General features: G+C 35.6%; 1 protein-coding gene across 1 annotated transcript in view; it reads right to left on the bottom strand.

Annotated features, from left to right (window-relative positions):
- DNAH8 (dynein axonemal heavy chain 8) overlaps nucleotides 1-24,059 on the bottom strand; it is a 138,729-nt gene that overhangs the window by 47,000 nt on the left and 67,670 nt on the right. The window contains exons 47-62 of the mRNA XM_064448596.1: nucleotides 23,723-23,964; nucleotides 23,503-23,643; nucleotides 19,205-19,442; nucleotides 18,089-18,231; nucleotides 13,412-13,546; nucleotides 12,642-12,764; nucleotides 10,659-10,872; nucleotides 9,978-10,087; nucleotides 9,264-9,427; nucleotides 5,141-5,333; nucleotides 4,604-4,726; nucleotides 2,776-2,906; nucleotides 2,329-2,482; nucleotides 1,696-1,860; nucleotides 908-1,134; nucleotides 412-530 (exon numbers count right to left, since the gene is read on the bottom strand). Of these exons, the coding sequence (XP_064304666.1) occupies nucleotides 412-530; nucleotides 908-1,134; nucleotides 1,696-1,860; nucleotides 2,329-2,482; nucleotides 2,776-2,906; nucleotides 4,604-4,726; nucleotides 5,141-5,333; nucleotides 9,264-9,427; nucleotides 9,978-10,087; nucleotides 10,659-10,872; nucleotides 12,642-12,764; nucleotides 13,412-13,546; nucleotides 18,089-18,231; nucleotides 19,205-19,442; nucleotides 23,503-23,643; nucleotides 23,723-23,964 (2,622 nt within the window). The remainder of the gene's footprint in view (nucleotides 1-411; nucleotides 531-907; nucleotides 1,135-1,695; nucleotides 1,861-2,328; nucleotides 2,483-2,775; nucleotides 2,907-4,603; nucleotides 4,727-5,140; nucleotides 5,334-9,263; nucleotides 9,428-9,977; nucleotides 10,088-10,658; nucleotides 10,873-12,641; nucleotides 12,765-13,411; nucleotides 13,547-18,088; nucleotides 18,232-19,204; nucleotides 19,443-23,502; nucleotides 23,644-23,722; nucleotides 23,965-24,059) is intronic.

Below are 24,059 nucleotides of genomic sequence, written 5' to 3'. Positions count from 1 at the left end.
AACTGTGAAGCACTCAGTCTACATAGCAAGAATTTCCATAGATAAGTCCAGAAGTAAATTAATAACTGTGTTTAGAGCTACCTCTCTATACACCAGTAAATCAGATGCTTTCTTTGGCCATTTTCATGTTCTACTTTCTATTACAAAAGCTAAATTGAAAATATTAAAGTTTATTATGATGCTGAGATGAATGATTAAGCTGGCAGCTTCTTTGAGGCATTTTTGTAAGAGAATAATTGTGAATTGGTGATAGCTGGAGTGCTTGGAAATGGTCCTCATACACTACCTGTTTTGAAATGTGATCCAACAGAACTGATTTTAAGTGATCACTGAATAAGTAGTCTAATATTAAAAAACACAGATCACTTGAGACCATACATGGAAATATATGTTTACCCCTATTTTGCTTACCAATTTGCATACGTTCAGCTTGTTCGTTAATACTCTCTAACTTTTCAGTATAAACTTCTTTGTAGCCATTGATGAAAGAGAGATAGGATTTAGGTGTTACATGAGTTCTTCTTCGATACCTAAAATATAGTATATTGTTACTGTCAACTTAGTACATATTTATGATATATACAGCCATTTGATTACTTCCAACAAAACAGATAATCTCTAACCCAGTCAAAATCAAATTTCTTCATAATGTAAACCCTTATTTCCAATTACATTGTTTTTATCCACATAACAATGTTAATGATTGTTAAATAGTGGGAATGAAGATAATGAATCTGCAGCGTAACAGTAATTACTTTTCATGGCCTTTGCATATACTGATACAGCAGATTTATTTTTGTATTAGCCTTAAAAGACACTTACTGATTCATATAACACAATGACTTCAAAAACCACTATCAGTAGCAGCAATTTTGAGATTAGTTATTGCATCTGGATAAAATATTACCTTTGGAAATAGTTCTCACAGCTGTCTGAAACTGTATCATGAAAGAGACCCATGGTTTCCACTACTTGTGTTTTAACTGAGGCAGAGCAGACCATATTAAATTCTGAAAGAAAGTAACTGGCTACAGCTACAAGAGCTTCCTTGGGCCATGGACTGAACCAATCCATGGTGCACCCTGATATGAGACCGGGAAATTTCAAAGAACGTGCACGGAACTTCTCACCCACCTAAAGAGAGTAACACTGTTAATTTACGGTATGATACTTAATCAGGTCAATCAAAATGCTTAATTCATAAACAGCTAGAGAGTCTTGCTAATTTTCTGCTTAGAACACCATACACAGATTTTTCTTCTATTTAAGTGTTTTCCTAAATTTCCAACTTTCAATATTTTATTAAATTTGAAGAAAGAACTTAATGAAAAATATGTATCTTAATATTTTAAAATTTCAATTAGCTTATTTTAATTTCCTTTGAATTATTGTTTTCAATTAACAAGCAAGAATTTCACAAAGATACATTCACTGATTTGTAGTAGGAAAGAATATGCCAGGGAGAAAAAAAAAACAACTACTTTAACATGTAAAGAGTGATTTAAGTATTTTGTTTTTAAGTTCTGACAACTGTACTATTACTTTTATTATCTCAGCAATTATAACCAGATTTCAGTAATCCTTTTACATGTCTTCAAATCTCCTTAAAAATATAAAGCTTGAATAATCCTGTTACACCTTATAGGATAGTTTTCTAGTGGAAGGAAGGAAGACACATATGAAGAAAAAACTTACCGGAGAAAAGCAGAGGACAACATGCAAGTTCTTCCTTGCCCGAGTTATAAAATATTCATAAAGATTATCAAAGGTTGGAGGACACCGAGGTATCTCTATTTTCATCACAGATACTAATCCTTGGGTGATTTCATCCAATTCATCCCGAGCAAATAAATTAGGAATCTTTTTATAAAATTAAAATTGATAAGAAAATAAATTGCATTAATGTAATTATTATAGAGTTTACAAATATTTGTCTGATTACACCTGTATCTCTCTCTCTCTGCATATATACAGTTTAGACAGATCAAAACCCAAATTTGTCCCTGACTTAGACTTCATGTAACTCCATTAAAAACTAGGAAGTTTAATGCAGGAAGAGTACAGATGTTGACTGGTCAGTGAATACTTATTTAATAAAGGCTACTGAAAATCCCATCACACCTCCTTATCTTTTGCTGGCTTACATTAAAATAGAGTATAGGAATTCCACACCAAGGTAACTCCTTACTTTAAAAGTTAGGATATTTTAGAGTTAATCATTATTGATTCTACAATATATTAGCAAAATAAACAGAAATAAACTAAAAGGAACAAATTCTGCAGTTTCCTGCTTCTGAAGTACATTGCCTGTCATGCTGAGACCCTTACCTCGCCTGAAGACAGCATATTATTAACATATTCCAAAAATGACTCCTCTTTTATTTCATTATCAGTGAAAATAAAAGTGATGCCTTGTCCTTCTACTCCAGCCATTCTATACAACAATTTTAAATCATCTGACAGGTTGCTTATATTATAGGATCTAGGAGGAATAAAAACCATTACCTGCTAATTCAAAACAACTCAGAATACTGCTATTTTCAGAATACAATGTTTTAGAAATGACAGAGCAAACATCCTTTGTCAACACACGTATGTTGGCTCAGGAATAGCTAACACATGGTCCAGCTCAAACTTAATGCAATGTTGTATACAAAGCATATTTTTAAATAGTGACAAAATGAAGAAAAAAAGGCTATTAAAACATAAGGTTATGACTGTGTAAAGAGAAGGCAATAGTGTAAATTGAATTTATATATTCCTTGCATTTCTTACCTGGTTAAAGTGATCTGAAACATTTTATAGCCAGCAATAAAGGAGGCCAACCTTGAAAGACTCTGTTTCCCAGAACCACCAACTCCCACAAGTAAAGCATTTCCATATGCTGTCCGAATTATCCGGGAAATCTATATAGGAAAAATGCAAGAAAAACTCATTTACAAATTTAAGTTAAAAGGTAACTTAGCAAAACTGAAAATCTGTTATACTCTACACTTTTTTCACTAGAGCACAGTGTAAAGATTATTAAAAGGATGCTTGCAGAAAATTTTTCCATTTAAAAAGAACACTTGTACATTCTTCAGGAATATTGTATAGCTAATGAAAAAGCTGCATGTAATACACAGGGTAGTTATAACTAGTTACATATAGATTTTAAATACATAAAGGGAGGCATTTTGAGCTCCATTTTATGTTTAAAGAATCATCCTGAATGTGTTTAAAAATATCAGCGAAAAAACTGCAGCTAGAAGAATAAACATACTACATTCTTAATTTTAAGAGTCTGAAAGAATTCGTCACCTTTAAACTACCATTTAGTGTTATCTTCTATTTTATTTACCTTCAACATTTCCTTTGAGATCGTTTTCTTAACAAGTCTCCAGATACAATGGCTGGATTACAAATTTACTGTTGCTTTTTCACACACCTTCTGTATATATATCACATCTTCCATGGTTTTATTATATGTTAATGCACTTTTACTTTTAAAATGCTACAGTTTGCTTTGCTCCTCATGAAAATTATGTACAAAATGCAAAAGATTGGCATCTACATCAAGCCTTCGAATTCTATTAATTTTTTCCTTCAAAGAAATTTTGGTTTTATGCACAGTTCCCTCTGAGCCTATCCAGACAACTATATTAAGACAGAAGTCTAAATGTGAAATTATGAGGGCGGCTAAATTTTTTGCCACCACAGTGACAGCAGGGCCCCTTTCTACTACCTAACTCTATATCCCAGATATTCTGGTTAAAACTTGCCAATGGAAATGGAGTATCAGAGATTTCCAAGGTCTTCTGGACTTCACCTAGCATCACATTAGCTGTATTTAAACATAAAATTATTTTCTTCTGTTTAAATGCAAAGCAAACAAAATTATTTACTGAACTTGAGGCCAGCTAGAGAAGAACCAAGCACCTCCTCCTGTTTTGGTTTCACTGTGGCTTCAGTAAACATGTCAAGTTAAAGTAATTCCTCAGATAACTAACACAACAACTTAAACCTGAGGCACAGTGCTTCAAACAAATCTCATGCTTAGCCTTGTTTTCCCCCACCGCCCTGTGAATCAGATTCTGACATCAGATTAATTCTTTCCTTATATCTTCCTTTCTGAATAGGGGTTCAACTGCGTGTAAACTGAGACTTTCCTCTACCCTAACACACTGATTCTACTGCATCCCTGATTTATATTTATTTTCATGTCTCTCATCCAATCAGATTCTACCGCATGTCGTTTAGGTCACCTGACAGGTACAGATACCTCTTCAGTGTTCTCTGAATTCTTAATGATTAAAAATCATTCTATATACAAAATAAAAATGTGCCTCTTTATGACCTCACTTTTTCTGTCAAGGAAAGTCTACGCACCTCTGAATACACAGAAGCTTAAACAAATATATAAAATAAGGTATTTATTACAAAACATGCAAACAGGTAAAATAATTGTAGCTCTCTCCTAGTTCTAGAAAATGACTAGGCAAAGATGGCAAGCAAGTTTGGCGATAAGAGCAGCTTTTCAGAATGTGCTCTCTAAGCATAACTGTAGCAAATCAGGAACACTGTTGCAATAGTTAAACTAAGAAAAAAGTAACAAACCCCAAACCTTAATAAGATGTGTCATTGCATCCTTAAAAAACACCAGATCAAGAAATGATCCTCTAATACATTCATTGTATTGTCTCTGATACATTTGCAATTTTTCACAAAGAAATTCAAAGCTTGGAATCTGAAAAAAAATAAAATATCAGTAACAATACTAGCACAGCCCTACAGAATTTAAAACTGCACTGACATTTTCACACAAAGTTGAGTTCACGTATTGGCCACACACAATGAGATTATCCTGTTAATTCCCTGTGTGATTGTAACTGTGTTTAAGCAGAAATTTTCTGCTAACAGTGGGGGAAAAAAGGACCAAGGAGAATAGGAATGAATAAACTACATTTATATGGCATTATTAACGTTAACATCACTAAAATGATTTATTGCATGCTAACCAGAAAAATCTAGGTATATCTTCACAAAAAATATGGTAGATGTTCAACAAAACTTTCTGCATTATATGAGTTCAGCAATATAACCTATTTAATAATTACAGGAAAACTTCAGTGCCTAGTATTTTAGGTGTAAAATGAAATACCTCCTCATAAATTTTTGGTGGTTCAAACACAAAATCTTCTGGTTCATCACCAGTTGGTTCAGGCATCTCCCGTAAAAAATCTGCAAAATATGGTTCAGCTTGGAGAACTTCTGTTAAGCTTGTATCCACATATTCCTCAATTGCTTTAGTAATAGTTTTATCAAACCAGGCTGTATCTTCATGAGTAATAAACCTAAAAATCATAGATGAGTACAATTTAACAAAAAAACCAACTGATTTCTAGTTATATAGGAAAAAAAACCAGATAATTAAATACATTTCAAAGAAAAATACATTTTAGGCAACGCATATTAGACAATAGTCACAGAAACAGATTAGGGAATATTCACAGAAATGAAATGCTTCCGTACTCTAAAGTATAATAGTCAATCACATAAAACATAAAACCAGAAACAACTTGACTTTCCAACTTTCACCTAGAACTAGGAAATGACAGACCATTTAATTTCTTGGATGAAAAAGGTTGAATTGTTTCCCAAATAACCAGGGCTAAGTGACCCTTATCATCTTTCAACCTGCAGCAGAATAGCATAATTTATGTTATTACAGTATGGCTTATGAAACTGGAGTGAGATGAGGAATAGTGAAAGGAAGATAGTATATGTCACTACAACCTGACTTGATGTTTAAACCCTCTTACACCAAAATGCATAATTAACAGATTGGGATATACACTCCGGGAATGGGGAGTAATGCAGGCTGAAATAAAACAAAGTCTGCAAACAAACACTAATGACTGCAATTCATTGTTAAACAACTGTACCTGATTCCATTGATAGGTTCAAGATGGTTTTAATACAGATCAAGATCTTTGACTACTGTGATTATCTGTGGCTGTGATAATCTAAGAAGCAATCAAGAATGATACTTAGTAGTAACTGGTAAACAGTTACCCCAGAAAAAGGGAATACCAACTGTGAATGTCAAACTACAGAAAAAAAAAAAATTCATCTTTACTTCTTTTCCTTTTTAGTGATACAACTGAGAAGAAAATAGGACAAATATGAAAAGGCTGTACACACTGCTCTGAGTTTTCAAATAAAAGAAAGAGTACTAAAGAACTGTGGTATACAGACAGCCTAAATATACATTATATACTTCATTATTATTAAAGATTCTTAGCGATGGCATTGTAATACTAACCACTGTGGAATTTAAAAGCGGCATGGAAGAATATGTTGTATGACTGCACCCTCTCCCTCTCTCTAATATATCACACATGTGCACAAATACATATCTACCATGTATTTTTAAATTCCCCACAAAAAGTTAGAAAAATTAATAACATTTCAGTAAATGTCAGTGATATTGCTCCTAACTTTAAAGCAGAAAATAATAACTCAAAGCTGCACAACACTTCTGCATCAGTGGGTATGATCCTATTTTCAATTTGAAATTAAACATTTTCCCCCTTTTTATATCAACAGCATTTTATTGCACATATAAATACATATACATAACTTTCAGGTAATTTGTATACTTGTATAATATTTGGTAGTGCAGGCACTTAGAAATATCAGCAATGTTATAGACTTCATACTGGATTTACACTGAGTAGGCTGTCTCAGATTACAGAGAAATAACTATTAAAGTCAGCAGAAAACTCTGGCCTTCATTTTTATATTCTTGACAATTGATAGATATGATTTCCTTTTACATTTCCTGCATGCATTTTCTGAACTCAGAATATGTATTTAAGGAGAGAGGAGAAAGTGAGCAGGATCTTCAAATGAGAGTTCTCCTCAGGTACTGGAACTGGTCATAATAGGAATCTTACTTCATTGGTTCTCAAATCAAGTTTGTTAATGCACCTTCCTGGGGAAATGAGAAGGCACCTGCCAGCTGATTCAGAGCTCCCATGGAAGAAATGAGGGATTCTAAAAGATACAGTTAGAGATGGTAAACAAATCTGGTTGACAATGCTCTGTGTTTTGTTTGGAACTGTTTCTAACATTAACTTGGAGGACAGTTGTTTCATCCACCAGTTTTGGCAACGTGTACTTCATCTCTAAGTTTTATATATATATCTTGTTTTGTTTCTGTTTCAACATGCTAAATTCCACATACCAATGTATACTTAGGAGGATTTCACTTTGTCGCTTCTATCTTCCACAGAGGTGGAATGCCTAATAATTCTTTTATAGCTTTGCTCTTTGCTTTCTTTTGACAAGTTACTAGAATAATAATATCAATTAAGCCTGATTGTGCTTGAATACAATGCAATAATTAGAAATACTAATTCAGTTTGTTGACGACACAAAACTGGGAGATGCTGCTGACACTCTCAAGGGCAGAGAGGCCCTGCAAAGAGATCTAGACAAACTAGACAGCTGGGCAATCACCAACCATATGAAGTTTAACAAGGGCAAGTGCTGGATTTTACACCTGGGGCACAATAACCCAGGATGTACATACGCACCGGGGAACGAGAGGCTGGAGAGCAGCTCTGCAGAGAGGGATCTGGGCGTTCTGGTTGACACCAAGTTGAACATGAGCCAACAGTGTGCCTTGGCAGCCAAGACGGCCAGCTGAGTCCTGGGGTGCATCAAGCACTGCATTGCAGCCCATCGAGGGAGGTGATTGTCCCATTTTACTCTGCACTGGTGCGGCCTCACCTCGAGTGCTGTGTGCAGTTTTGGGCACCACAGTCCATTAAGGATATGAAGCTACTGGAGAGTGTCCAGAGGAGGGCCACGAAGTTGGTGAAAGGTTTAGAGGAGAAACCGTAGGAGGAGCAGCTAAAGTCACTTGGTTTGTTCAGCCTAGAGAAGAGGAGACTGAGGGCAGACCTCATCGTGGTCTGCAGCTTCCTCAGAAGGGGAGGAAGAGGGGCAGGTGCTGATCCCTTCTCTCTGGAGACCAATGACAGGACCCGAGGGAATGGCAGAGAGATGTGCCAGGGGAGGTTTAGGTTGGCTATTAGGAGAAGGTTCTTCACCCAGAGGGTGGTGGAGCACTGGAACAGGCTCGCAAGGGAGGTAGTCACGGCACCAAACCTGACAATGTTCAAGAAGCATTTGGACAACACCCTCAGAGATACGGTGTGAGTTGTCCTGTGCAGGGAGAGGAGTTGGACTTGATGATCCTTGCAGGTCGCTTTCAATGGAGGACATTCTATGATTCAATTAATTACGTATACATCTTGCCTCATACCATACCAAATCATCTGTACCAACCCGCATCTTAAAATAGATAAATTCCATTTTAGACTTCTGCAACTACATTGAATATTGAAGAAATTCTGGTCAAGGTAGGTAACTCCTAAGCACTCGCCAGTTCAAGGCCTTTAGGTCTAATTAAAAGCAAAAGCAATATAATATGCCCTTTTGTGTCCATGGCAAAACAGTTTTCATTCCTTTCACTTTGTGATAGCTTCATTAAGTAAATGAAGTTTAATAAAATACACATACATATTTTAAGAGTCAATGTTTAACTTCAGTGCTTTAACTATAAAGCATTAATTTTATAAAAATTATGAAGACCCTTCCTTAGGCCATCAGAACAAGAAATAACTTTATGCACTAAAATCCACAGTAGTGGTGGGTACATGACAAGTTTTTACCAGCAGCTACAGTACTACACCTGGAATTTCACAAGAAATTGAAATAATGTAAACACAAAAATATTACTGGATCTTTAACACATATAGCTCATAACTGTATCTGTTTCATGAATATTTTAAAGGAGATTTAGAGGAGATAGGCCATATTTTAATCATAGGCATGTGAGACTTTTTCCTGTGATATCAAAGCAATTTTAAATTATTCTCTGTGTATAAATTTAGGAGACCATACAATTCTCATTTTTAGAGAGGAACTGGGTGAGTGTAGCCAAAGATAAGTCCAAAAAAAATGTAGGTTAGAACACAGAATATGTATATATTTTGGAGTTTTCCATCCAATTACTGGTCTGACCTATCAGTATGTAGCATGACATCTTTTTGGGAAAATACCCCAATGCAGACTGCATATAAAAAAAAAGGCAAAGTTTTTCATATTGTCCTAATAAGGTTTATCATATTAAGAAATTTTACAGATGTATGAGGATAAATTAAGTAAATGGCTAAACCTACAGTAAATATAAAATGCTATAGTTATTCTACCTGTCAGCAATTACTCTGGTACATTCATGTTTAAAAAGTGTTAGAAGAACAGTGCTGTTGTTGCATTCTTCTGCCTTTATAGTTAACATTCCTTGCCAAATTCTAGAAAGGTCTCGAAGGTTGAAGATATAGTGGAATTTAGATGGTGTAGGCAGCATCTTTGTCTAAAGAAAAATATTGTTAATATTCAAAATCAGTAACAATTAGAAGGAATCAAGAATAATATAAATTACACATTTATAATTAATAACACAAAATATAAAATAAAAAACCTACTACATTTCACAGATAATACTGTGGGCAAACTCTTTCTAAGAAGTCATGAAAAATATCTCATCTGTTTGGAAGCAGGATCTATGACTAAATGTAAAAACCCAACTCTGATAACATGTAATTATTTCATATGTTGCTCTGAACTTTATTAATTAAAAACTAAAATTTATGAGTTTCACTCCCTGTTGCTTAGCTATAGAGATTAAAGCTTTGGGTAACACGAATAAAACTATAGGAATTAATGGACTGATATTTCCATTCATCTGTCTTGTGTACTGCAATCTCATATTTTCCAGATTGTATCTCCAAAACTTTTTTTAGCCCATCTTTCTACTGTTTTTTTCTTGTTATGGATATGTTTTTAGGGAATATGTACCTAAATTACACTAATAGGCACTCTGTTCAGACTGATTGTGATAAAACTTTCCCTGTAATTTATACCTTTGTCCACTGCCACAATATTCTGCCCGTTGAGACCAATTTTTTCACCATATCACATACTTCAGGGCTGAATTGCCTACATGAATGAAAGTATCCGCAGCCAATAATACCTGAAAAGATAAAATGAAATATACAATTAATTTCAAGTTGTAGGATATAATAAGGTAGGTTGTGAGCAAGACATATGCATACTTATTTAAAAAAATTAACTTGCTCTTAGATTACAGATAAAATAATTTTGTTTTTCTTGCCCATGGCTTTGCTGAACAGGTGTAGAAACAACTGGCAGTAACTGCTGGCTTTTAACAATATAGCATACTGACAAAGTTAACAGCATTGAGAACTTTAGCAAGAGAGGGCATTTCAGACAGTGCAGAGGTAGAATGGTAACCTACATAGCGATAGGAGAATGGTAACCTACATAGTGATAGGAGAGCTCATATTCTTGCAGGAAATGCCATTACTTTCTCATTAATTATTTCGCTTGTCCAAAATTAGAAAGACAAGCATTTAAAGGGGCTAATTTCTCTTCCACGGCACAATTTTTGCTGTAATATGGCTTCAGTTGTTTCACTGGAAGTACTCTGAATTTGCATGATGAAAGTGGGAAAGAGAACATACTTCCATACATTTTAAGTAAATTATGAAAAAAAATTATACTAAAACAAGAGAAAGAACTACCAAAAATTTTGTCTATGGATGCATTGGATGGCAATGTACAATTGAATACACAAAACTGTCTTTTCAAACGCTGGGGAATATCATTACGGCCTCCTCCAGGATGTATCATTGCTGCTATGAATTGTACATCCACAATTGTAGTGAAGTCTCCAGGTTTATCCAAGCTGTACATTCCTTTCATTTCCATCATCTGACGAACAATTTCATTTGTTACCTGTAAGTTTATATAACTTGTACAAATTAGAAATTCAAACAAGAAAAAAAGAAAATATACCCTGATAATTTAATTTCTTCTTGTAACTCTACCACTAATCCCTAGAGAGAGGTTTTCACTTGCATCTCAACTCAGATTAAACTATCTTCCTTAGTCATATGGGAGATCTTGGTTTACGTTATTTTAAACTGCAGGAAAATTCTTTCAGAGCTGTACTACCATATAGTATCAACAAAATGTACTTGCATTCTTTTTGACTCAATAAAGTTAAGGCAAAGAACTGGAAGAAAAAAATCCATATTTTGCTTCTGGACATTCAGCTGCAGATGTTCAAACTATGTTTTTCCATTCTCCCTTTGGCCTCCTTTGAAGCAAAACAACTAATTCTTTTCTGAAACAGGAAACTGTTCATTCTGAAAAGGTTATTCACTCCACATCCCATTCTACAGCACCTGTATGGACCAAGGGGCACCATGGTTTGCCCCCATAGCAACTACTCCAAAGATATTCAGCAAGCCTTATGTGGTCACATACCCTAACAAAGCCACATGATATGCAGCAGGGCACCAATCACAAACCATCATGCTACTAAAATATTCCAGCAATGTCTTGGGACCGTAACGGAAGACCTAGTGGAGGTTCTTCCATAATGGAGATCTTTCCTATTACTGAACACTGCCTGGGATTGTGAGGGCTTTTCCTCAAACACAACCATCCATGTTCTAGACTATGGTCTCAAGGAGTTCAGTGTTGTAGGTTATTTAAGGCTATTTTCAACTTTTTTAAAAAAGTAAAGTTCTTTTAAATGAAAGCAAATGATGCAAACCAAAGAACTGATATATATCAGCATTTAGGTAGAAGGCCAGTTCCACTTCAGAGATACTAAAAACACATGCTTGGCTTGCTTTTTAAAAAAAAAAAAAACAACAAAACTTTCTGAAGTGAAGAACTATTTAGTCTACATAGACCCACTTATATCCATACTGCCATTTAAATATGCACCCAAGCCCACTCTCATGATCAGACCTACTACCCACACTAACAAACCAGCTCAATGCTATGAGCTGCCTTAACCCAAACTGTGAGCCTCACAGAAACCAGAGCGCCTGAGCATTCAAAAGTGCACAGAGACCCCAAGTTTCTAATTTGTTATTTACTCTGAGCAAACTGAAAAAAAGTAATGGTAAGAATACTTGGTCTTTATGTTAGAAGAGACATTCCAGAAGATCTAGCATGCTGGGCTGGAAATACTTCAGACCTACTATGGGAAGGAACTGTGAGTCACTTGTGCCTGATTTTGGGTCTGTATGGGCATATCAATGTTACATACCCAAGTTGTAGATGGGCTGATCAAAAGGCAAAAATCTTTAATGGTGTTTGCAAGCCAATCTGCTACCCTTGGATTTGGACACAGCCTTTATTACTTTATCCAAGGTATCACAGTTCTGTTTTGCAGAAAATTATTGGTGCTCTCAAATGATCATCAATCTTGAACATAATGATATGGTACTTTAGTACAGTGATGCTTTTTATTTAGTCTTACAAAAATACAATAAAGTAGAGATAATGTAAGATATGACACCGTTATCTGACATGTCTTGTCAGAAAATCTAATTTTCTCTCTCTTTTTCTTCATTACTGTACCATAATCAGAAACATTTCCAATAATTAACAGTTAATTAAAATACTGAGGGTCCACTGATTCCTATGTACATTAAAAAATTTGCAATAATCTAAGAATAAGTCGCCTTTGTTAAAAAACACTTTACCTGATCTCCCCATTCATTGATAGATGGCATATTGATATCATCAATAAATACAGTCATTTTTCTGCCTCCAAGTGGTCCATAAGTACTTCCAATGCGTTTGTCCACGTAACTCTCGATTGTCCTCTAAAAATTAAACAAAGTTCTTGTTTTGCATCTAAAGCAACAATATTTAAAATGTGAAAAAATTGTGTTACGTATTGCTTTCTGCTACAGCACTTATCCAGTGGTTTCTTCTTTTTGTTAGTAGTTTCACCTCTGATTCGTCATTCAGGAACCCTATTCTCCTGTTCATCACACTCATTCCTATGCAACTCCCCAGCCTTAGGACTATGTCCTGCAACACCCCTCTGGCTACCAGAGACGTGTTTAGAAAGTTTTCAAACTTGGAAATCGTTATTTCATTATCAGCAGTGAAGCCAATTACATAAATTAAAGAATAAGGAAAAAACTGAAGAAGTATAAGCAAAAATCTTCATTAATCTAAAATGAAAGGGAAAGGTCTTCAGCAAAAAATGGATTCTTAGAATTCTATAATGAAAAAGCACACAGCGATCATGAATATATATCTCTCTATGTGAGTAACTATATTTTATTCTGATCTGCAAAAGCTATTTTTTATGGAATTTTCTGAAGTGTTTAAGTGACTTAGAAATAAAGCCTAAAAGATCTTCTTCCTCTGAATCCCTTCTTTTATCATCAGAATTAAGTACACTTTAAATACTTAGCAAGGAAATGATACGCAAGAATTGCTTAAAAATCTGTATTTTTACCTGAAACATAAATGGTTCTGTGGCAGATGAAAAGTTTAAACATTTTGACAAATGCTCTTCTGGGTCATATTTCTTAACATATGCCTTAATCATGACAGTCTTTGCAGTCCCCTGTTCTCCTGTGAGCAAAACTGCCTGTAACAGATATTTAAATCACGTAAGTAGTAACAAAACTTATCATTAAATATGTGTAACAGACCTATTTTAGAGAAAGGGATACTGTCTGTGACTACTTCTGATATGATATATTATTCTGGTAGGTTCTTCCTGTGTCTCCATACGTGATGACACAGTATGTGTTTTTCATCCCACCCAGATTCTTTAAGACAAGTTATTGACAGAGCCAAAAGAGAAAGGATGAAGCGAGAATGTACTACAGGTTTTTCTTCCAGTTGCCTAACTTCTTCCACTTTCTAACGCATTCACTGCAGCAGTCTGTAGTAGTGGATGACCCTAAGAAGGCTTTCTTTATAATGGAAAGTAGTCTCTGACATCTAATTTGAATATAAAATTTCTACTATTTGCCTTTGCTATAGGTATTCTTTGTGACACATGCTTTTAATAGAAGGATAGTTCCCTCTTACTAGTATAGATTAGATTTAGCTATATCCCCTCTCTCAAGCTAAAAGAGATACTCTAAAGGTCTGTAGAGTCACAACATAATAATTACAAGTAAGAATAACAGATACTGAACTGTGTACAGAAGTCTTAGCTGACCCAGAAATACTTATGGCTTTGTGCTAACTGTCAGTTAAGGTAGGAAACAATAAGATGTGTAGAAGACTGTTGCTTTCCACCTCTGGAAATGTAGTCCTTTTGTAGCTCCTTTTGTATTTCCGTATATTGTCTAAAATACCTGATCCAATCTTTTTCTCTAAACTGAATGTGTGAGGAGACACATAAAATTGATTTGCAGTGAGTATTGTACTGCTCATGCCACCTGTTATACAGGCCAGTGAAACTGGTAGGAGAGGAAGGAATTTAACAGTGAGACTCTGAAATGTGTTTTATGTTCCACTCACAAAAGGAGCTGAGAACTACTCCTAATTAACAGCAACAAAGGAAAATTATGTGTTTTCAAAGCAGGCAATTATTCAACTTTCCTCAAGAGAACACCATCCTTTCTTTAAGGAACACTGGTTCCTATCTACTCCTTCTTTTCTTGTAAATTGGACTTTTAAGTTTGCTACCAGGTTCCCCAGACTAATTATGAACTGACTTAGTTCATATAAATTATAAACTGACTTAGCAAGAAAGGCCTTCTGGATCCTTAAAGACTCCATGTGTCACAGAATCACAGAATGGTAGGGGTTGGAAGGGACCTCTGGAGATCATCTCATTCAAACCCCCTGCTTCAGCAGGGACACCCAGAGCAGGGGCACAGGAACGCATCCAGGCAGGTTTTGAATATTTCCAGAGAAGGAGACTCCACAGCCTCTCTGGGCAGCCTGTTCCACTGCTCTGTCACCCTCACAGTGAAGAAGTTTTCTCTCATATTTAAGTGGAAATTCCTGTGTTCCAGCTTGTGCCCATTGCCCCTTGTCCTGTCATTGGGCACTGTTGAAAAGAGCCCAGTGCCATCATCCTGACACCTTCCCTTTAGATATTTATAGGTATTGATGAAATCCCCCCTCAGCCTTCTCTTCTCCAGGCTGAACAAACCCAAGTCTCTCAACCTTTCCTCATAAGGGAGATGCTCCAGTCCCCTGACCATCTTGGTACCTCTCCGCTGGACTTGCTCAAGCAGTTCCATGTCCTTCTTAAACTGGGGGGCCCAGAACTGAACACAGTACTCCAAATGTGGTCTCACTAGGGCAGAGTAGAGGGGGAGGATAACCTCTCTCGATCTGCTGGGCACACTCCTTTTAATGCAGCCCCAGATACTGGGGCCACAAGGGCACATTGCTGGCTCATGGTCAACTTCTTGTCCACCAGCGCTCCCAGGTCCTTCTCAAAAGAGCTTTCCAGTAGTTCAGCTCCCAGCCTTGTCTGGTGCATGGGGTTGTTCCTCCTCAGGTGCAGGACCTTGCACTTGCTCTTGTTGAATTTCATCAGGTTCCCCTCAGCCCAGCTCTCCAGCCTGTCCAGGACAGCAGTATGTTTTCCAGAATTGGAACCAAACTTGACCTGTGCTTTTCGACCTGAATTTCATCAACTGCCTCTCATGGACATGCTTGCTTCTTTCTCTAAACGTCCATGGAGGAATACGAAATGAATGCAGGTTTGGTTTTGTTTTTTTTTTTTGAATACTTCTAACAATAAGATTGCTGTTGCACAGGGCCTTTAAATCACTTAGGATATCAAGATTTGACAAAATAGATTTTGGCTAAGGATGTTCACAGAACAGTCAGGAAATATTAGAATTTCTCCCAAAATCTGTTTCTTCTTACTGATTATTTTATTATTGGAAACACACTCCCTTTTGATGAGAATAAATTCTGCTGTTGTAAATACTACAGTTATAAGGAGACAGAATTCACCTTAGATGATGCATCTAAGAAGCATCTCCCAGGGTACTTTTGGCTCTTACAACTCATACTATCTTGTTGTATGCCTCACTATATACATTTTTATTTTTCAAAGCATTTTTACTCCTCTCTGATGGCTTATTCAAATTAAAAGTGCAGAAACATCTGGTTTCAAGCTGATATTTTGATAGCAACTATTTTATTTCTGCTTTATCTTAGTATTGTATATTAATATATATAATATTATATAACTTATTTTCTGCTTAATCTGTACTAAGTATCATTTTCCTGGTGGGGCGAGGGGAGGGAAAGAAAAAAGAGTCTTTCCTGGTTCCCTTCTGATCTTGGTAAAATCTGAATCTAAATCAGAAAGTTGCTGAACCAAAGCACTAATAATTCTTTCCTTTTTCTTAAACCTTTTATAGAAATTTCCCATATCTAGCTCACTTTCATGAGATGAGAAGAACCCTGCTCTTTTATCAGACATGTAAGAATCCTCCATGGTTTTCTCCAGCTCAGATTTTCATCCTACTTATGTTTTTGAAAGATGGTATTATCTTCATTATTATATCTACTCCATGAAGGGAATTTAATCAGTTTGCAAAAGGGATTATGTGAAGTTGATCATGCAGGAGATTCCTACAGGAGATCTGAAATGCTCAAGTACTCCTGACTGACTTGTTCCTGTTGTAAATTAATGCTCTCCAACAGCGAGCCACAATGATACCACATGGTCTCATTCTTCACCTGTTTTTGAACATCCGAATGATCAATTAACCACGATAGCACAGATGATGGTAACAAACTCACAGAACCAACAAGTCAGACCTGTAAAACACCGCTTTGGTTTCAGCCAGTACATATAATTCAGGTGTAGCTGGAAAGAAAGTTCATGCTGCTGTGATCTGATCCAGGGGAGGAAGGGGAAAAAAAAAAAGATACTTGTCTACCACAGTTCAGTATGTAATTAACTCAAACCTTACCAAATTTAAAAAATGCTTGAAAACAAAGCAAGCTGACAGCTTCCATGGAGGGGAACATTCTGCTCAACAGAGAAGCATAGACAAGTCCCATTGCACACTGAATGCTGAAACTTCTCAGACAGAGAGAGGAAGGTATAAACTGTACACCACAAAAACACTGAACTGTGGGAAATGTCAGGTTTCAGAGACTCTTTTTGGAAGATTTCAATGTTTGTTACTTCTGTTGCAATGATGGCCAAAAGAAGGTACCTGGAAATGTAATCAATATCTCCCAGGGCATTAACGTACAAAGATTAATTATTTGTTTCCAAAGGTAAAGATTTTGCATGTATTCATAATTTGTGTTAGATACATCAAAGGCACAGCCACGTGATGGTCTCTGGAACAGTTTCAACAAAACCAATCAACAGGTTTTCTGTTCAAATCCCAGAAATTTACAGAAAAAACAGGTTCCAGTAATGGCTCATGCACTTGTGGTATTTCTGATACTGGCTCCAGCTGCTAAGAAGGGAGTACACTGACTTCTATTTCACAAGCTGACACAGATTTCCGCAAGAAGTTACTAGGGTTATTAAAAGCATTGTACTAAAGCAAAATATGTATTTTTTCAGATTTTTCTTTGTTTGGAAATAGGCCTATATATGTTTTAATAACTATTGTTTAATGTGGCCTGAGTCAAAAGCCATGATACCAGATTGGTCCCATTGGTTAAAGCTGTGTGAGGAGTTTTCTCTCCTTTTCTATAGTTGTGGCTACTGCTCTTAACTACAGCTTTCCTAATGAGAGACAAAAAAATAGACTAAAGGCTAGGAATTTCAGGGTTTTAGTGAACTGCCTTGTGAAATTTATTTTTCTTGCTTCCCTATTCAAGCAAGCACAGATCAAAAGAACGAATATGGTGTAAAGTCTAAAACCAAGGTTTTATGTCTTTATTTGAAAAAAATGATAGGTTGTTGAAGTTAAACTTTTATGATAAAATATTATTTTATAAAAAAATTATTTCATAAAATATTTATTCAACATTTTGTCCATGCACAGAAATAAGTACAGAGGATCCGTGTTAAGAAAATAAAAATAGAGCAATATGTAAATAATGATGCACCTGGAAAGCAATGACTAAAGACAGAGAATACGAAGAATAATTGCAACTCCCAGTTACTTTATAAGAACGTTTCTATTTACTTCATATAGCAGGCATATACTTAAATAAGTAATCCTGTACTTACTTTCTGTTGTTTTGCAATTGTGTTGATCAAAAACTGAGTTCTGGTGTTGTCAACGTTTGGAACCAGAATAGATGCGTAGTCTGGAACATTATCTGTTGGATAAACATATTCCTGAACTCTTTTACTCCAGTGTTCCCAGTCACCTGAAATGACAAAAAAAAAAGAGGAAAATCTCTCACAATATTTTGATCGCGTTCACTTTTTTATTAGTCCAAAGGCCAAAATAATCCTTGTAGTACTTCACCCATAACATCAAAGTATAAAAAGGGATAAATTTTCTCAACTCTAGCTAAAATGCATCTAAAAAAGGACATATTTAATCATGACCTCTAATTAGTTAACAATCCTACTAAAAATACACCTATATTTCTTAAATTTATATATAGCTTTCTAAAGATGAAACCCAAGAGAATGTTTACCTAGAAACTCATTCTTACACTGCTGGTGAAAAATTACAGAATGTGAGAATATAGATTGTGTATGGGTACACTAGATCAACATTGCTGGCAAAAAAAAAAAATCTGAATTTGGGTACAAGAGAAATAGATGTATTCGTGTGAGAATATACTCTGAAAAAACAGCAAGTTCTTTGTTAAATTGGTTGTGATTGTGTTTTTAAACTATAAATTCCCTGTGGAAAATATCACACTATTCAAAATATCAATATTAATAATATTCAAAATATGATACTAGTCTTACAGTTTTATCAACTGTAGGATTTATTATTGATTATCAGACATGGATATTTTGACAAAAAATACTAGCTGTGCTGAAATTAAATGTAATATTAACATTAATTTAGACTAAACCACCCTAAGCATAAGTTAACTAAAAATTGTAGGCTGGTTAAGTTAATAGAAAAGAAATCTGTAAGAATGACATTAAAAACTAAAGAAATAAGAAAATGTGACCAAGGAGCACTCTGTCCCTTGTTTCTGACTTCTCACCTCCACAGAGGTGTTGCGTACAGAATGTGTGTTACTGCTATATTGCCGTCAAAAATCTCTGCTCATATGACTGTATAATAAGGACTAAAGGAGTAATTTTAAATTTCAAAGAAGCTATGCTTAGTTTTAAAATGCCAGTATAAAAAAGAATGTCAGTGCTTTTCCTTACCTTGATCAGTAACATAAAACTCATACATCGTTTGACCAGTGCCAGGGGAGATTTCTGGTAAGTCTAATTTGTTGTCATGAGCTCTAATGAAGGCTTCAAGTTTATCTCTACTGTCCAACTCCAGAAGAGCACCTAAACTCCACATTATTGTAAAGCAGAACAATTTATGCAGATGAAATATAGTTGATAAACCACCTTCTTCCTTCGATGGAATCAAACCCTCCAGAAGATTAATAGACTGAAAATATTTAAAAATATCAGGCATTAAGAAAATATTACTTTAACTACTTTTTATTTTTAGAAATATATGCACATGCATTATTTATATCTACTTGAACTTTAAATCATAATTTGAAAAGCAATAGAGGTACCAAAGAATAACATAAAATTCAGAACTACAAACCCAATAAAATAGATTAAAGACATCTACATAAAACTGGATAAAATTTACAAAATTACTTAACTAATTTGACCATCAACTATCCTTTTAAATTATGCCTATATAATAAATGTCATTTAAGAGCTACAGTAACAGAACAGTTTTTTAAGCAGTTTTATACTGTTCAGTGGGATATTCAGAACTCCAAATGGAGTAGGGGCCTGGCCATTTCTTTACTCTTGAAGCACAGAAGAATTTTCAGCATCTGGCTAATGTATTTATCTTAATTATGGTCCATTAATGCATCTATCACGTTAACTTCTATTTTGTGTTAAAAATAGATTCAAATATCCTATTTTATGAATGTTTCACTCTGTTTCTAAGGAACTAGATTCCAGATTCCAGAAATCTTGCTATCTAGAGTTCTGTGATGCTGGTCATGAAGCCAGATGATTGACTTCCTTAGACCACATCACTCATATTCCCATTCTATACAAGGCAGCATCAAGCACATTGTTTCAAAATATGTCTTTTTAACTGTGAAGCTGATTTTCAATCAGCTCTTGGAATTAGCATTCTTTATGCTGCCTTGGATCTCATACTTAAAGTGGGAAGTAATGCAGCACTACATAGTTTTAATGCAGCCTAAAGGACCTTAATAGTTAGAATACTTTTGATTACTTTAAAATGCAGTTTAAAAAAAAATGATTAATCAGTATTGATTACACTTCATAACGTTAAAACAATGTCACTTCTTTTCCTTGGAAGACAATTGTTTTATCTAATTATATCCAGGGCAGGCTGTGTCCCAGTTTATCTGAACAAAATCTTTTTGTTCCCTCAAATACAAGCTTGAGTTCAAAATTCCCCATGATGCTCTGGGTCACAGTAATATTGTATAACAAGTTTTTAGAGAAAGAAAACAGAAAAAATTAAACTGACTTATAAGAACACACAAATGGTTGCAGCAAATCACATGAAAACTTCAGCTTGCCCAGCATCTCATCTGCAATAATGGCCAAAAGCAGACACTTAGAGAAGAGTAAAAACAAAGAAAAAACCCTCTTGGCTTGTGGTGGTAACTGGGGGTGGTATTTCCTGCTGGTATTCTCTCCTTCAGCTTGGGGCTTTCTGAACCAAATACATTTTTTTCTGGGTTTAGTAATCCTCTGTGGATTTTTCCACGCTGAAAATATCAAGACTGGTCTTGAACCTACATAAACTTTCATCATCTCTAACACCCTTTGGCAAAATGTTCCATAGGTCTGCTATTCATGGCATAGAACAGTTTGTTTTCTCCCTTCGTACTTATCTTCACTGAATGTCATTTGCCATTTTATTGCCTACTTATTCAGTCTCATAAAGTCTGTCTACAGTTCGTCATGGTTAGCTGTTTTGTCCTTACTACCCTGAATAATTTAGTATCATCAGTAAACTTCTCCTAAAACTTTTCCCGACTGTTTATGAACATTTTGAACAGCACTGGTCCCAGCAAAGGTGCCTCAGGATCAGTGGTAGCCTCTGTCCTTCCTAAGGACTGATACTCCAATCACATGTTTCCTATCTTCTGATCAGTTATTTATCTAGAAATGAACCTCCTATCTTCTGCTATGACTGCTTAGCTTCCATGTAAATCCCTGGTAAAGAACTTTGTTGAACACCATTGTTCCTTCATGCAGACCGTATCAATCGGATCTCCTTTAGCTACAAGTTTATTGACTTTTCCAATAGGCTTGCAAGGCAGGATAACCCTAAACAAAAACTGTGCTGAATCTTCTAAAACAAATTGTATTTGTCCACCTAACGAGGTGGGCCAGAGGATGGTAAACAGCAAAAAGAAAAACATGTAAGTAAAAGCAGCAGAAACAAATCATCCAGGAACAATACTAGAATATATGCAGTTAGAAAGTCAGTGGAAATTACAAGGAGGAAAGCAAAGGTGAGATAACTTTTTATGCAAAATAATTATGAAACTGTTGTACATTAAAAAACTGTGAATGCTAACAAATGGCAGATAATTTGGTCCATGTGCATGTGTGGGTGAACATCCAAAACTGAACTTTAAAACTCAAGTACAAGCCTACTATCTCCTAGGTGCAACTGGTTTGAGATGTAAATTTTTTAGAACACCTGACCTAAACAAAAGCAGCATGTCCTGAATCCCACAATTAATAAAGAGACATAAGACAGGACCACCAGTCATGAGGCTGGTAAGGTACAGTGCTTCTGCACAGAGACTATTTATGGCAAAACTGGAATTGTAAGGTGTTGGAAAGGAGAGGTGGTGAGGAAAAGAAGGGTCCCCAAAAGAAATGATCTTGGAAAAAAGGGGCCCAGAAAGAAGGAGGTGAAGATCCTGGTTAGAGGAAAGATCCTAGAAATGGGGGAAGATCCTGGAGACCAGAGATATGCGTGTAGACAAACACCTGATGATGCCAAGAAACCTTGTCAAGTAATGTCCAGTCCTGGTAGCTGCAAGCAGCTGCACAGCACAGCACACCAACACAACTTTTTTGCCCTACCTTCCCACGCCATGAGTGAAATCCTTGCTGGGAAGAGAAATCAAGACTAAGTGAACGTAACATTGGAGGGGGGAAGCAAGTGAGGAAGTGAATCTGTGAAATGATAAAGTAGGGTAAAAGCTCTGATCTCACTGGTCCTTAGATAAACCCCAGCATGGTGAAATAACCACTAAGGGTTATTTCACTCTGTCACACTGGTGACACAATCTTACTAGAGATTTTCACTTGCAGGAAGAAGTAGTCAATACAGGTTAAATCAGGGAAATACTTCCCTGACCAAGCAGTATGAGTAGAACACTGACTTGCTCACACTTCCTGACAAGCCCTAATCAAAAATAACATAGAAACTTCCAGTCCCAGGAAAAGTCTTCCAAGAAGACAACGTAAATTGAATCAGAGGTTTCACAGATAACAAATGTAGAAGAAAAAATATTATCTCTCTCAAAATTTTGTGCATAGCATGTCCATCTTGTTTATCATCATTAATTGGCAAGTCACATAGTTTCTACCTGTGGACTTCAATTCTATAGATATCCTAATTCCATTTGATACTGCACAGTTAATCTTCCAAGCATTTACTGTGGCCATTAATTTGCAGTAAAATACTTCAAACTATTGAAAATCTGAAGCTAAATCCCTGACAAACAGTAAAGAGACATTGGGTGCAAAATGACGAGTTTAATATTAAATTGAAGTGTTACCCAAAAGATTACCCTCTTATCCAAAGGCACTACTGAATTTGTTATGTCAATATAAAATTGAGATTACACAGACAAATGGGAAGTCTGGAGACTTAGAATCTGCAGATGACAACAGACTCATAAACAAATGAACTGGAGACATGCAGTTTAGGACTGACAGTCTTGCAAAATCTGCCAAACACATAATTTTATTATTAATAAATCACCTCTAAAGTTTGGACTCCACTCAAGGTAAAATTCCAACTGACAGGAAGGGACAGGCAAAAATTACTACATTGGCTTTGGAAGATCTGACTGACAGAATCACAGCTATTACATCTGGAGAGAAAAAGGTAATTAGAATTCTCTCTCTCTGTTGCCACTGCCAGTAGGGGTAGACTGACCCTTACCACCATTTGTTTGATATTAAAAGAACTGGCATGAGACCACATATGATTCTGAAAACCTACTGAAGCCTGCAAATTGCAGTCAACAGAAGACTAGCCTACCTATGAAGCAATAAAGAGAAGTAAAGTTTTCTTCTGCACATCTCTAACAGTTCCTCTTATATTGCCTAAGAAACAAACATTGAGTTTGAGGTTTTCTTTGTTAGGAAACAATCTTTTCAAATTAAATTTTACTGCTATGAAATGTTCTCTTTCCTATTTCTTACAACAGTCAGTCAATTCATACACACTTACACAGTATCTGCTTTACCTGCATAATGTAGTTACATTCCAGAAGCTCCATTTTTGGATTAAGGTTTAGTTTCATGTATGTATATGCTGGTTCAAAGATTCTATCATACAAGCTTTGTAAAACTTCAGCTTCTTGAGAAGAACGTTTTTTCAGCCATGCCTGAAAAACAGCACAATATTTTTCTGTATAAAATGTATAACAAGGTAAAGTTAGGAGTAGCCATCAATGATAATCTTACTTGCAATATTGGTCTCCAGCTGAGGGCAGAAGAACTGATATAGACCATACCCATTCGAGAAACTGTAGCCGGAGAGGCATTCTCAATGTTGTGGACCTCAAATAACAGTTTACATGTAGGAGACATAGGAATTCGATCTCCATTTGCTAGAGTGAGGGTCTTGTTATCATCCAAAACTGAATTTAGATTCTCAATCCAGATTGCATCTACAGGACCATCTAAGATCAGAAACACGTTTTCACCTGGAAAAATAATCAAGAGAGATATAGTTCATATCATCATGCTGAAAAAGCAAGAAAATAAGTTTACAGCAGATGGTCTAGAGCTTAAATAATGT

This window comes from Phalacrocorax carbo, chromosome 3 (assembly GCF_963921805.1).
Source record: "Phalacrocorax carbo chromosome 3, bPhaCar2.1, whole genome shotgun sequence".
Lineage (NCBI taxonomy): Eukaryota > Metazoa > Chordata > Aves > Suliformes > Phalacrocoracidae > Phalacrocorax > Phalacrocorax carbo.
Note: the sequence above shows the minus strand (reverse complement) of the source record. Positions and strands in the feature narration are given on the sequence as shown.